At 39.8% G+C, this 14,870-nt stretch overlaps 2 protein-coding genes across 8 annotated transcripts in view; one reads left to right on the forward strand and one right to left on the reverse strand.

Moving 5' to 3' along the window:
- The first annotated feature begins 15 nt into the window (after positions 1-15).
- On the forward strand, positions 16-6,672 carry ITGB1BP1 (integrin subunit beta 1 binding protein 1). 3 transcript variants are annotated; one of them, XM_079970158.1, is made up of 8 exons: positions 16-128; positions 683-894; positions 1,528-1,629; positions 2,281-2,359; positions 3,314-3,450; positions 3,982-4,074; positions 4,685-4,834; positions 6,309-6,672. In XM_079970158.1, the coding sequence occupies exons 3-8, from the start codon at positions 1,558-1,560 to the stop codon at positions 6,378-6,380; spliced, it is 603 nt and encodes a 200-aa protein (XP_079826284.1). In that variant the 5' UTR covers positions 16-128; positions 683-894; positions 1,528-1,557; the 3' UTR covers positions 6,381-6,672. The 3 variants fall into 3 exon arrangements, with proteins under 3 accessions (XP_079826284.1, XP_079826285.1, XP_079826286.1); XM_079970159.1 differs by lacking the exon at positions 16-128 and adding an exon at positions 167-273; XM_079970160.1 differs by lacking the exons at positions 16-128; positions 683-894; positions 1,528-1,629; positions 2,281-2,359 and having other exon boundaries at positions 3,986-4,074.
- A 724-nt stretch (positions 6,673-7,396) lies between these two features.
- ASAP2 (ArfGAP with SH3 domain, ankyrin repeat and PH domain 2) overlaps positions 7,397-14,870 on the reverse strand; it is a 97,257-nt gene continuing 89,783 nt past the window's right edge. For all 5 annotated transcript variants that reach the window (XM_079969744.1, XM_079969745.1, XM_079969741.1 and 2 more), the window contains 3 exons: positions 14,261-14,361; positions 12,187-12,309; positions 7,397-11,012 (listed from right to left, as the gene is read on the reverse strand). In XM_079969744.1, coding sequence (XP_079825870.1) covers positions 10,938-11,012; positions 12,187-12,309; positions 14,261-14,361 — 299 coding nt within the window. In that variant the 3' untranslated portion in view covers positions 7,397-10,937. The remainder of the gene's footprint in view (positions 11,013-12,186; positions 12,310-14,260; positions 14,362-14,870) is intronic.

Here is a 14,870-nt window from a genome sequence, read left to right on the forward strand (position 1 = left end):
GCTTCGAAAAGTCCTAGAGCGGAAGAGGCAGACGGAGCGGAAGTTCTCCGACGCGACGGTTGCTACCCGGAAGCAGAACGGGGAGGGGCTTCCTTGTGCTCAGTATTTCATTGTGGTGGGAATGAAAGGTAGGCGTCCCATTTGGGTCAGGTAGCGGGTGATGCTCCTGGTGCCCTTTCAGTTCTGCTAAGAGCAGGGTAACTGGGTCAGTCTCTGGCAGCAAAGCCAACGAAGTGTCTTGTGGCTCCTGAAAAGGCTGACCGACTTATTTAGGTAATATAAAGTTTCATGGAATGGAATCCACATTGCCGGATCCACGAAGTACAGTGGTACCTCGGGTTACATACGCTTCAGGTTACAGACTCTGCCAACCCAGAAATAGTACCTCGGGTTAAGAACTTTGCTTCAGGATGAGAACAGAAATTGTGGTGTAGCGGCAGCGGGAGGCCCCATTAGCTAAAGTGGTACCTCAGATTAAGAACAGTTTCAGGTTAAGAACGGACCTCCAGAACGAATTAAGTTCTTCACCCGAGGTACCACTGTATATTCAAAGGTGGCGAGTGAAAGAGGATTGTAAGGAGCGAGGTCAGAGAGAAACAAAATGCAGAAAACTCCAGGCAGTGGAAATGATGTTGTTAACAGTGACCAAGCTGTTGGTTTTTGTTTCCTTTCCTTTTGGCAGGATTTGCGGCGACTGCAGCGGCGGCGGCTTTTTTTGCTGTGGTAATGTAGTGAGGCGGAGAAGCTTCATTTGCTGTATTTCTGCCTGCGATGTCCGCTGTTGACGGCATAAAGAAAAGGGGAAGGGGGAAAGGGGAGGCATCCCTCTCCTGAAATCATGTGGAGAAAAAGTCAGTTCTGAAACGAGCCAGGCTCATTCCTTCGACGCTGCAGGTAACGTCAAGACCAGTATAGACAGCACTCTAGTTTTTCAGAACACCTTCCTCCATTAATTGTACTTTTAGTGGAGAAATGGGTTTCAACAAAAAATCTGTGTAAACCTGCATGTTAAATGTTACGTATTTGGAATATTTACAAACTGTTAAACCATAGAAAATGCCACAGGGATGTACAATAGCAATAAAATGACGACAAATAAGACAGATAAAGATATCAAGTATTGTTTTTTGTCAGCTTGTCCTTCTAGGAAAGTATGTAGAAATAGGAAATTTGTTAGCATCCAATGAAATGTACACAAGCATTCATAATGTTAACATTGGAGTAGTGACAGTAAACATCGGCTTTTAGAATATTTTGAAGAACCTTTGTTTGAGTTTGAAGATATTTACATTCATTACTAATAAGCAGACATCACAATCCATTAAACATATATTTTGTTTTTCAGTTTTAAATTTGGCACTGTGGAAACAGCTTGACAGTCTTTTAATGGCAGTTGCTTGACTGCCTTTTAACTGGCAAATTTGAACCTCCATAACAAATGTAAATATGCATCTATGAGGTGTTTATGTGTATGTAGAATTGGAGTTATAATGGGGTGGCAAACAGGACTCTTTTCATTCTTTACAGTATTCTCGCTGATTCTATGTCAATTAAAAAATGTTCAGAAAAGGAAAAAAGCGGCATAGCAGCAGCAGTTCACAAAGCAGTGAAATCAGTACCAAAAGTAAGGTAAGCAAATTTGGGTATGCCTCCTTGAAAATTGACAAATTTTAAAATATATTCCTATCAGTCAGTGGAATGTCTAACTAAATTCAGAATATTTTCCCCTTCTGTTATCCCTTGTATGACATTGTGGAAGTTTGGCATCTGCTAGATGGTGCATTCAGATATCCTGAAGATATCTAGAGTTAGGGATGAATCTACATTTACAAAAATGTTCAAATCCTTGTTATACTTGCTATTTCTTCATGCAGACTTGGCATTCAGAATGAGAATAATTGATGTTACTAAAGTCAACCAGCTAAATTAAAAATTGCACATATTTTGTACCATTATGACTAAGAAAAATAACTCCTACAGTTATCTTAAGTCCTATAAGCATAGATGCAGCCACTGAAAGTGAATTGTAAATGATGAAATACTGCTTAGCTTGTGGAATAGAGAGAAAGAAGGAATTTAAAGTGTTATTATTGTTGGTGGATGTTGTACTGCAATGTGATGTGTTATTCCGTGGCTGCATTTGGATGTAACAAACTATGGTTTATTGTTATGGGTATAAGCCTTCATTAATCATGCTTGTGGTTTAATTCATGCCTTTAATTCATGAGTTTATAAGAAAGCACACATATAACGCTTTCATATGTATTCTTCCTTATATAGTCAGTGGATTCCAGTCTTGGTGGGCTTTCACGATCTAGTACTGTGGCTAGTCTAGATACAGACTCCACAAAAAGTTCAGGTAGGAAATTGATGATGGCCTAAAGACATCCTGTTATTTGTCAGAATGCATAGATGAGTTTCATAACTAATTGGAGCTGTATCTAGAAATGTGAACATGCTGACAAAGAACTTTACTAATTTTTTAAGCAGAAAACAACGCTGAGTCTGCTGTTACTTACAAATTATTACATTTGTGCATATACAAATAAAATTATGTAATATACACCTTTGCAGTATATGTATCACATTTTTATATTATGTCAATCTGTGTGATTTGTTGTCTTTTTGTATAGATCTGCTGCCTTTACTACTTTGTATAATTTCCTCTGTATCTGGTAGTTCTATGGATAGGCAAAAAGCTAGACAGGACTTCAGAATCCTGTTTTGTTCATGATGGAAACTTTACTGGGCAGCTCCTCTGCCTTTTGAAATTTCACTAGAAAGTGTCCATATTTTAAAGCTTACATTTGGTGTAATGTTGTGGTCGTACCATGTTCTAAGGTTTCATTATGCTTCCATGTATCCAAAGCATACAAACACACTTGGTTTTATGCTCTGTATTTGCAGAAACCTCTGGTACCCCAATATAAGAAATTTAAGTCATCCCCACTGATTCCGTTCTGCTTTCTTGCAAGATACTTTAATGTGGTTGGAATAAGCCTGGGGAAAACAACAAATCACTTTTAGGTGACACTTCTCTTTCTTTCTTTTTTTTAAGAAAAGGGACACAATTCAACATTTTGTCCTCATGTTCTGTCCCCATCCTCCCCCCATATGCTCCCCAAATCCGTCCTGGGGCTTTCTCAGTGCAAGGGGGGAGGTATGGAGACCACTGTTGCACAACAGAAGTAATTCCAGTTGCAGTTATTTAGATAAATACTACACTGAGTCAATTTTAATGGTGGAATGCCCAATTAAGTTTGCCAATTGATAAAACGATGGAGTAATGGTTTAAATGTCTGCTTCTTTATAGGCCAGAGCAATAGCAACTCAGATACTTGTGCAGAATTTAGAGTAAAATATGTCGGTGCCATTGAAAAACTGAAGCTTGATGAAAGCAAGACTTTGGAGGGACCATTGGACTTGATAAACTACATAGATGTGGCACAGGTAAAGACTGACTTTGGCTATATGTCCCCTTGGGTCTTTTTACGGGGAAACTGTAGCCCGGGGAAACTATCTTAGTTCAAGCCATCTTTATTTTTAAGAATTGGCTTCCAGTTCTGTTGGAAGCGGGGCTAGGAGGCTGGGAAGTTGGCTGTTTTCAATAACCTTTTTCTTGGTACATTGTAATGTTTAAACATTTGCTGTGGCTGATGATCTCAAGATAGAATAGCTGAGCAAGGGAGTTAAAAAAAGGAACATGCTCCAGAAAACTTTGGCTTGTTTTTGAATCACTAGAAAGCATTTATTTCTGTTCTGCTTCAGAAACTTAGTACCTTGGCTTCTGCGGTGTAAAATGAAGTAGCAAAGTATCTATCATTGTCAATAAACTTTCATGGAGCTATTGTCACTCTTTTGACTTATTTGAAGGCTGTTGCTGCTTATTTATTTACATGAGAACATACAAGTTGTATGAGACTTGTTTTGTCATCAAACTTTATCTGCCTACAATAATTCCTTTTTGTTTTTTGCCCAAAGCAAGATGGAAAGCTACCCTTTGTTCCAGGGGAAGAAGAATTCGTTATGGGAGTTTCCAAGTATGGTATTAAAGTCACAACTTTGGACCAGTATGTAAGTTGTTCCTGGTTTTAAATATGCCTCATTCAATTTCTCCAGTAATACCATCTCAGAATATTTCTGACTATAATTGTGGTATGATTTTTTTTCTCCTGAAGATACCAAAATGGACTTTGATTATATGAAGAATTCCAAGTTCTGAGTTTGGTGTATTGAAATTTAAATCCAACTATTACAGTTCTGTTTCTTTGCAGTAATGACCTTTTCCCTGTTAGACACACATTACCATCTTTTTGTAGACATTCTTGACTATAGTCTTTATTGCCTTTTGCACAGTTCACTTAATAACAGATTTCTGTATTCACTCCAGATTTTTTTAAAGTCAATCAGTTCAAAAGCAGTTGGTTTCTGGCTGATATAGACAATTTTGCTACCTACAGAATAGCTTTATATGTGCTAGGAGGTAGAGAAAGTTATGGGTGACTGCCAAGGGAATTTCTAGATTTGGGAACCTTCATAATTTTAAGTTTTGGTAATTTGCAGTTCTGAAAATTGATGTTTTAATTTACTCTTAGGTTGTCTTTTTTGTTTTTGCGATTTATATTGTAATGCCCGTTGGCTGCAAGCAATAAGAAACTGACAAATTAACACATGGCATTTTCAGGATGTTTTGCATAGACATGCGCTCTACCTAATTGTTCGGATGGTCTGCTATGACGACGGCCTTGGGGCAGGGAAGAGTTTACTGGCTTTAAAGACAACTGATACGAACTATGAAGAGTACAACCTTTGGATATACCAGTGTAATAGTATGGTAAGGTTCATGCTTTAAAAACACTTGCTGGATAATTCTAGGTTGACAATAAGTCATAAAATATGCAAAGTGCTATCATATGCTTGTGCCTTATATCTAGCTACATGTACTGGACCAAAACATGACAAAATAGGTTTGTACTATTGGGTTAAACCACAGAGCCTAGGACTTGCCAATCAGAAGGTCAGCGGTTTGAATCCCTGTGACGTGGTGAGCTCCCATTGCTCGGTCCCTGCTCCTGCCAACCTAGCAGTTTGAAAGCACGTCAAAGTGCAAGTAGATAAATAGGTACCGCTCCGGCGGGAAAGTAAACAGCGTTTCCGTGCACTGCTCTGGTTCGCCAGAAGTGGCTTAGTCATGCTGGCTACATGACCCGGAAGCTGTACGCCAGTTCCCTCGGCCAATAAAGCGAGATGAGCGCTGCAACCCTAGAGCAGTCTGCGACTGGACCTAATGGTCAGGGGTCCCTTTACCTTTACTTAAGACATGATTTGTGGCACACTGACCAGATAGGCCAGGCACCGCTATATGTGCAAGTGTCAGAGCGACTCTAAATTGCATGTGCATTTGTTCCTGCCACAGCCCTAACCTTCTGTAGCAGAAACAGTGCAAGTAGCAAATGAGCAGGAGCCCATGTTAAAACAAGATAGTAGCAGTCCCGTAATTTCAAATTAATTGCATATGCTTGTTTGGCACATTTATTTTCTCCCTGTCAATCACTCTACCCAGATGCTACTTACAGATTTGTGGGATAAAGTACCCCCTTAATTAAATCTGTAGCTTTATTAATTAAAGGTGGGTGGCATCACCAGTTCACCGGGCTTCAAGTGGAGATTTGAACCACTAGGAGAGCATAACAAACACTAACCTTTATTCTCATAGCTTTGTCGCTGCCATATATATAAACTTTAAATGCACCAGCCTGGCTTTCCAAGTGCCCATATGCATGCTAGCAAATACTGCACTAATATCACTTGGTGATAGGCTTTGAGTTTAAATGCCCTGGAGTCCTATACTGGCAACTGCTTGGTAAACAAGGGAAACCCAGTATACACGCAGGAGCTGTCCCTCTGTTAACAAATAGCCTATCTGGAATATCAAACTCTGATGATACGTTTCTGTTGGCAATTTCTAAAATGGCAAGTCTTGTTTGCAAGTCACATTTCTGGACTGACCCCACTGCTCTACATAGAATGCTTTAGATCAGGGATAGTTAACATGGTGCCCTCCAGATGTTGTGGACTGGAACTCTAATTACCTCCGCCATTGGTCATGCTGGCTGGGGCTATTGGGAGTTGCAGTTCCAAGTACCTGGATGGCACCACATTGGCAGCCTAGCTAAAGATAGGAAATGTCATCAAAGTAAAGCATGCTATAAGGGAAATGCTGAAACTTCGAGATGGGCTCGAGGCTGAATGCTTCTTCATGTTCATGAAAACAAGTATGAGCAACTCTTTCTGTTTATAAAATGCAGGAACAAGCACAAGCTATTTGTAAGGTGCTTTCAACAGCCTTTGACTCTGTTTTAACATCCGAGAAGTCCTGAATTTCTACAGCTGCACTTCATGATGAGAGGAAGGATTGCTTGCTGTGACTGCAGCAATTGGAGAAGAATGAAAACAAGTATTTTGGAGTAGATGTGAACTTTTTTGTTAACTGCTTGAACATGCTGTTCAAAGGAATGAAGTTGTTGGTATTTTGGTAAAATACCGTTTGTTTGTTTCCCAAACTGTCACTCAGAGCTCAACTGCCCGTGCGTGAGTTTCTGTGCTAAATATTAAATCTTGTGTTTAAAAGATTTATACCATTTTTGTAAATGAATAAAAAAATCAATAGAAGACGTGTCTTTCTAAATATGGCCTAATCTGACTACCCACAGACGCCATTGCTTTTAGCAGTGGCAGCAAAAAAGAGAGAGAGAGAGAGAGAGAGAGAGAGAGAGAGAGAGAGAGAGAGAGAGAGAGAGAGAAAGAAAGAAAGAAAGAAAGAAAGAAAGAAAGAGAAAGAAAGGGGTCGTCAGATACAGTAGGTCTCCCTTTCTGCTGGTGGAGGGGGAGGCCTGCGCCTTGCTGCAGGTATGGAAACATACTGCTACCCTGCTGGTAGTAATGACAAAAAAGGATTTAAAAGAAGGTGTATCAAGGGAGTCTTTGAATCAGCTGAATCCAAAGCCCTCTCTTTCCCATGTCTCCAGCACAGGGAGGAAAGTATACTGGCCCTAGAGCCTAGCATATCTGTTTGCCTTTCAGTAGAATGGCTGTGCCCTCCCATTAAAGAAGAAAAAACCCCAGAAAAATGTCATCTTCCATTTTCCATCAAGGATGAGCACAGCAGGCTTTGGGTTGGGCAGTTTCTATACTTTGCATTCTCCTCCTCCCCATACAATTGAACTGTAAATCATTTAAAGTCCAAAATAAGAGAACTCACATTTAAGGCAGGAGTTTGTCAGCAGTCTTCCGATTTGTCTTTAATACATCAAGGCTGAATAGAATAAACCTCAGTTTATTCTAGTGTGGCTCATCTATAAGTGCTTTCACATTCAATTAATAAAAAAAGTCAAGGTGAGGCTTCAAAGCTGTTTATTTTTCCAGTCAAGTGACTGGCTTAACGTAAGTGAAATTAATCATGCTCCAATTATAAATCACTGCATCCAGACACTAAAAATAAGAATTGATTTAGGTTATACAATATATACAGTTGCTCTGCAACTAAACAATCAAAACCATCACGTTGAAAATTATACATCTCAAGTAGCATTCTGAACTGCATTTTAGGTATCTTATACTCCTTTTTTAAACATTTAAACAAAAATAATCTTACATGCTCACTAACAGTTTGTTGAACACCATCATCCCCTGTTGTCAGCTGTGAAAGAAGACCTGAACATTTTAGCATCTGTCATTCCTAAAAATCCAAAATGTCTCCTATTTAATTGGGTGAAATAGTGCCACGGAAACAAAAAAGAACTCTTGAAACTGTCTTACGTTATAAGCCTAGTGTCTGCACACTGTAGTGTGAAAAAATACTCATACTCAAAATCTTTTAGTGGCCACTATTTAAGATTTTTCCAAAACAGCTGAAAGCTCACACACTATGGCTGGGCTCTAAACATCTAAGGCCTTGAGAATATTCAAGTCAGAGTTGAAAATCCCCTGGGTTTCACAAGATGTTTGCCAGAAGGCGCAACTTTCATCCGGGTGCACACAGCTATTTGTGCATTTCCTTGGATTCCGGCCAGTGTGAAATTTAAGGGCCACATAAGCTTCCAAAGTATATGGTATTAACTAAAATTCTGTGTCAAAAAATACTGTACATAAGTGAATTGTGCAAAATAATGTGCCAATTTATTTGCTAGTTTACTAGGAATACAAACATAACCAATAGTGTCAGTAGCCAAACTGAATTCATCAGCAGCCAGATAAACTTGTAGTGGCAAAGTATTTTGTTTCCTAATATACATATATATTTAGTGGGAACTTTGAATATGCAGACTTAGCTTTAAAACTTGCAATAAAAGCATCTCAAAGCATTCCAGTTTGTCCCCTTATACAATGCAGCAGCTTGTACGAAAGTGAGTTTTAATATAAGCCCACTGGTTTGCATCTGCAGATCTGACAAGTTGCTTCAAATGTACCACTTTAGCAAGGCAGTTTGAGATACAGCACCCCATCCCAAATATAAATATACTAATTGGCTTGTCCCCCCCCCCATCTGTTTCAACCTATGCTAGCCAATATGTACATAATTTCTGTGTCAGAAATTCAAAGTTCTCTTGATAAATCTAGAGATACAATAGTCACAAAACTTGTGATGAAAGCCAATGTGACCTGGACGTTGATATTCTAATCCTATGCTACCAGTGCACAGTTTCGGTAGCATATGCAAAGTAAAAACCGTTAACAATTATCACAATATACAAACATTAAAAGGACAATTTTTGTAATATTCTGCAATAGTCTACCAATTTGGAATTATGAAATCTATTCACAATTATTAACAGTGTTAACTACCATGTTCAGGAACAGAAGTACACAGTGTGCATCTGCAAAGAAATAAGGAATTGCTTGCAAGACAGAAGTGTATACCTTAATACAGAGGGTGTTTGGATGAATACCCTACTACATTGTCCTACGACAATAGTCTTAGGTGTGAACATAGCCACCGTGGTTGTTTTTTTTAAATAAAAATAATTCTAGACAACACTTTTTTTGTGTGTTCGAAGAAAAGAACTGCAACAAAAATTTCAGCAAATGTGTAATCCACATTTATTTACCAATAATATTGTCTTGGGTTTTGTTACCTCAACGATGACTTAAGAATAGAATAAAATATACATTAAATGTATATTTTGTATAGAAAAGTATGACCTCGTATTCCTCATATTTACAAATTTGAGGTAAACAGGTTCAGGGTTTAAACTAAATATCTACATCCAATTATTAAAATATCTCTTTAATGGGCCTTTCTAGACAAACTTTTTCATATGATCTAAGTATGGAAATACTCGTTCCTTTTGGGTAAGTGCGAGCATGTTGCATTTCTCCACATTCAAACAGCTTGAAAAACAACATTTCCTTCTAGAGTTTATGCTCACAGATCACAGCAGGCAGCCCTGTTACCTTTTTCCTTGAAGCCAATTCACCAGCATGGGGAAATGGCAGAAACTGGATATATGACAAGTTCTGTTTCTGCTTGTGTTATTTCATGATAGTTCCCTGGAAAGAAGGGAATGCCACCGTCCCCTTGGGCTCAGGGGCTTTCCCCAGCTGGCCTAACAAGTCAGGGGAAAGAGACTTTACAATAACTTTTCCCTTGAGGGGATAAACAGAGCTGTAGCATGTACTTCTGATTGGAACCGCATCCTCTTATTGAGTCTTCCTTATCATAGATATAGGAGAAGTAGGCAGGGGACACACAAGCATACTCTTCTTTCCTGGCTGCATAAATTGATGATTCTTTCCCATCCCTTCATCTATGGGACAGGATATTAGATCCTATTAGCACCTACATCAGGTGTTTGGGCCCCACTAGTGCTGTCACAGGAAAATGCACTGGGGCTTATTGAGAAATATTTGCTAGGGTTTGGTTGTTAGATCTGAATCGCTTTAATCGTTGCTCGGGCAACAGATTTTGGTCCCTGGTTGGACTCCAGCTTTGCAAAACCTTTTAAAGCATTCTGCTCAGCTAAGGGTGGTTGGCAGGTATATCATTATCACTCATATGGAGTGCCTACAGCAAATCCCAATGCAATCAAAATGAATGAGGCTTCAGTAGGAGAATTATTGCGCTGGAAGAAAGAGCCCAATCCTTTGTGGATGATGCTTATGTCTTGCCTGAAAACATAAGCCACCAAGCACCAGAGACAAGCAATCTGAAAAACTCTGTGTTCTGCCCTTTGTTATTACTTAGTGCTCTTTTAGGAGTTCTTTGTACTTTTGCAATGTAGTCAATGACTCCACCCTCAAGTCCGCCAACCTCTTCAACTTAGCCAATCAATAGATGTGGACAAGGAATCAGTGATGGGTAGATTTTCTAGCCTCATGTTTTTGTAGTGTACTAAGTAAAGTGGAAGTAACTGCCACTCTTAAAACTGAGTTTTCACTGCAGCTACATTGTCCTGAGACAGCTCTCAAAGACACTGAGTGCAAACAAAGATCAGATATGCATTAGAGGCACCTGAAATTGGCACTGAAATGTAATATATTAGTGCGGTCAGGCCATTAATCTCTCTGCTAGTCTGCCCACTTTTAAAATTCTGAACCCTGTGGTGTGCATCAGAAATTCCCTTATTTGCTGAAGAGAGAAACTCTGGTGCATAGGTTAGTGAGAAAGTCTAAAAGGGAGATTTGAAATCAGTTTCACATATTTTTTTTGGCGTTAATGGTTTTTTTATGGTCTTCCTGAATTCACAATGAAAATAGTTCAAGTGGATCTGCCTACTACAAAGTAAATCTTCCTTGGACGATTCAAAAACCTTAAGTTGCCACAACAAAGAGTCCACAGTGGTGTAACATTCATGAAGTATCCTGGTGAAGCATCTAATTCCGGGCAGAGAGCTCCAGTAATACCTGGAAATGCAGTCTCTCCACCTGCAACAAGCAGTTTAATCAACAATAAAGTGCACAAATGATACAGGGAAAGCTCCTTTGTGGTTGGGATCTCCATCAATATGCCCAATCTGGAAAAGACAGAACATTTTTAAGAATTAAAAGGGTGAAGCTTGTCTCTATCCAATTAGGGGTCACTGAAAGTTGCCCTCCACTGTACTAGTTGCAACCATGTGCAATTGTCCCTCCAAACAAACAAGTCTTTAGTAATAAAGGAAAAAAGCTATACAGTCAAACGCCTTGGGAGTCAAACCTTTCGGCTCCCGAACGATCAAAAACCGGAAGTGAGTGTTCCAGTTTTTGAACGTTCTTTCGGAAGCCTAACGTCCGATGGGGCTTCTGATTGGGTGCAGGAGTTTCCGGCAGCCAATCAGAAGCCGCGCTTTGGAAGTCAAATGTTTCGGAAGTCAAATGGACTTCCGGAACAGATTCTGTTCGACTTCCGAGGTACAATTGTAGTTTCTTTACTATTAAACAATAAAAACCAGGCAATGCTGCTTTTATGTGCAAACTAGTTATTCAGAGGATAGGCTGAAACAAAATAAAGAATAGACGGTAAGAACACATGCAATCTTTCATTTAAAAACAAAGGTTTATTATTATTATTTCCTTCAAATTTTCACCAAAAGCATGCAAATTCAAAGTTCCAGTGGAATGATATTTCTTAAGAACTACTGGTCCTGACTGTAATAAGCAGATTGATTGATTCCTTAAGAGGCCCAAGTGGTATATGACACAGGACAATAATAAGGGGAAGACATATATATTTATTCTCTGTTTTGAAGTTCACTTAGTTTCAAAAAAAATTGACACAGGGAGCAAGGAGCTCCTATTTGAGAAGAAACAAACCTTTAAAATGCAAAACTAGTTGTGCGATTCTTTGGATCCTGGCTTAAGAGGAAGGGACTGTATACATTATAGATAACAAACTGGGTTTTCTGAAACAACGGTGTTTCGCAATATTATTTTTTAACCATATGTGTTTCTGCAGAAAGGATGAGTTTCAAAAATCTGTATGGTTCAAATTCAACTGAAATAACGCTGCTCCTCAATATTGCGTTCAGTGGATACCTCTGAAAATAACTGAATAGTACTTCAGTCAGGGATTCAGTTCTGCTGGTTGTTAAGAGATCAGTTCCCACCAACATACATAGTACGTACGTAATTACGTACGTGTGTGTGTGTGTGTACACACACGACATACACACTATAGCCCTTGGCATGATTTAACTAATAAATACTTACCCACCATTCCTGATCTTCCTCACCATCAACTATGATGATATCGCCCTCTGAAAATGTAAGCTCATCTGGATTATCAGCTACGCAGTTATAAATGGCTTTTACTCTCTTGGGCTTTGTTTTTGACTGCAATACAGAGAAGAGCAACGTGTTGGAAACATAAACCAGGTAAAACATAAAATACCATTAGCTGCAGTGAGAGGACAGCAGTTCACCACTTTTCGTCTACAAGAAGCTCAGGTAGCAGAAAATAGGAAGTCAGATAATTGATCCATTTAGCTTAGTACACTGACAGATAGCAGTTCTCCAGGGTTTCAGACTGAGGTGTCTCCAGGCCCTACCTGGAGATTGTACCTATCACCTGCTGCATGCAAAGCATGTCTGAACAACAACCTGCCCCCTACAAAAATTTCCGTACAAATATGCACACATGTTTAAAATCATCCCAATATACGTGTCTGATCTAAAATACTTATCATGCTTTGCTATTCACAAATTACAAAGGGGCTCCCTTGTGCACCACCACTTAATTAATACATGCAGCAAAATAACCTACGAAGCTGCACTCGGTGCTTTTGACTTTCAGAACAATTAATTTGGAGGTCCCGCTTTGGGTTTTAATACACATTAAGAGCATCCAGCAAGGGCATGCTATCGCACAGGCATTTCATTACATGTACAAACAGCTCCCTGAACATCGGTGCACAGCGGAGCAGACATGTAGGACCTTTCCAACAAGGCAGAGTGCGCTCTCCATTCGGCGCTCGAACTTTTCAAAGCAGTGACAAAATGTTAAGGCCAAGACTCGTTATATTAACCCCTGAGATGCCAGTTTGGGAAATAAGAATGAAACCAGGAAGCTAGCACGAGGCATCTGGGAGAACATCCACCTTCTAGAATATTATTTAATGGCACCATTCAATCTTCTTGAAATAATGCAACCCCCATGGAATAATAACCAGAAATTCATGGAATTTTCAGCCCGCAGTATTTGTTTTATTACCTACCATATTTATGTCCAGTTAAATTTTCTGGTCAGCTTACAATGGCAATAAAAAATTAACTCACATTAATTTTGTGATCTGGCAAATGCCTCTGCCAGCAGGAGGAGGAGGAGGAGGAGGAGGGAGGTGATTTTTGCAGATTCCCTTGGAGCCAATTTTTTAAGGGGCAGTGGATCCTGCAGGGGACAGCAGGAATTCGCTAAAAAAAAAACCTGCCTCTCCTTTTATTCCACTGGTTACTGGATCAAAAGCTCTCCTGTGAGAACAAGGCAGCCTTCCCTAACCTGGTACCTTCCAGAAGTTTTGGACTCCAAATCGTCATCATCCCTTAGTATTGGCCACACTGGTAGCCAGGGCTAATGGAAGTTGCAGTCCAAAATATCTGGAGGGCAACTGTTTGAAGACGGCTGGTACCAAGAGCACCAGCTGGATTCTACCTTCTAACGTGTGGCTTGTTTCCATGGTAACTTTGGAAACCTTAGCAAAAGGTGGAATGGGTTACTTAGGCTGCAATCTTATACACACACTTGTTATTCTGAAGTCAATGGCACTTAAGTATGAGTAGACATGCACAGGATCATACTGCTCGTAGGTTATTTAGCGGACTTGGTTTAAAGCTGAATTCATCTAGCTAATGTCCTTTAGCCGAGGCCTGTACTAAAGCTTCAGCTAAGATGATTTACCGAGATCTTTTTAGCTAAAGCTCTTTAGCTCATTCTATATTCTCTCCCCCACCCCATTCTCTCTTTCACACATACGCAAACAAATATTATGGATTGACCTTTGTAGTTAGGAATCAAACGAAACTAGGTTCCCTGAAAGGGCCCAGTGTACAAGGGACCCCTAAGTGAACAGTATCTGCAGCTCACCCAACAAATGTTGTTGGTTGTTTACAGCTACGCCACACAAACTAGTTTCTAAGAAGTTTCTAAGAAGGACTATAAAAGGACCCATGTAATCTGAAGAAGTTGCTCACCCCTTTTGGAATCGTCAGATTCCACACAGTGCCTTTATTCCCAACGCGAAGAGCTGCCAAACACAAAAGAGATTGACCTAGATTCTTGACGACTTACTATTTGAGACTTCCTTGGCATTGGAGCTGGAGGTTGGATGTTTGCAGAAGGGACAACTTGGGATCCAGAAATCTCAGATGCAGATGAAGATGAAGACTCTCCTGTTTTTAAAAATAAAGCAAATATTTTCAGTTAAAAGTGGCTCTTAGAAAGCTCTGTTTTTAGATAACATATTGTGCTATTTCTCTCTAGTGTACCAAGCCATTGTTTGTGGTTTCCCAAAAACGATCACTTTTTGCACTAAATCCCATCAGCTGTAGGTCAGTTGTGTCAGAACCAAGCGTACAATATACACATACAGAAGTTGCCAGGTTCAAACCCAGGTATCTCCAGGTAAAGGACTGGCAATGTCCCCTGTCTGATATCCTGGACAGCTGCTGCCAATCAGTGTAGACAGCACTGACCTAGATGGACCAATGGTCTGACTTGGTATTAAACAAGGAGAAGGGGATAGTGGATGAGGATGAGATGGTTGGATAGTGTTCTCGAAGCTACCAGCATGAGTTTGACCAAACTGCGGGAGGCAGTGGAAGTCAGGAGTGCCTGGCATGCTCTGGTCCATGGGGTCACGAAGAGTCAGACACGACTAAACGACTAAACAACAACATGT

Source organism: Podarcis cretensis (genome assembly GCF_951804945.1).
Source record: "Podarcis cretensis genome assembly, chromosome: 3".
Lineage (NCBI taxonomy): Eukaryota > Metazoa > Chordata > Lepidosauria > Squamata > Lacertidae > Podarcis > Podarcis cretensis.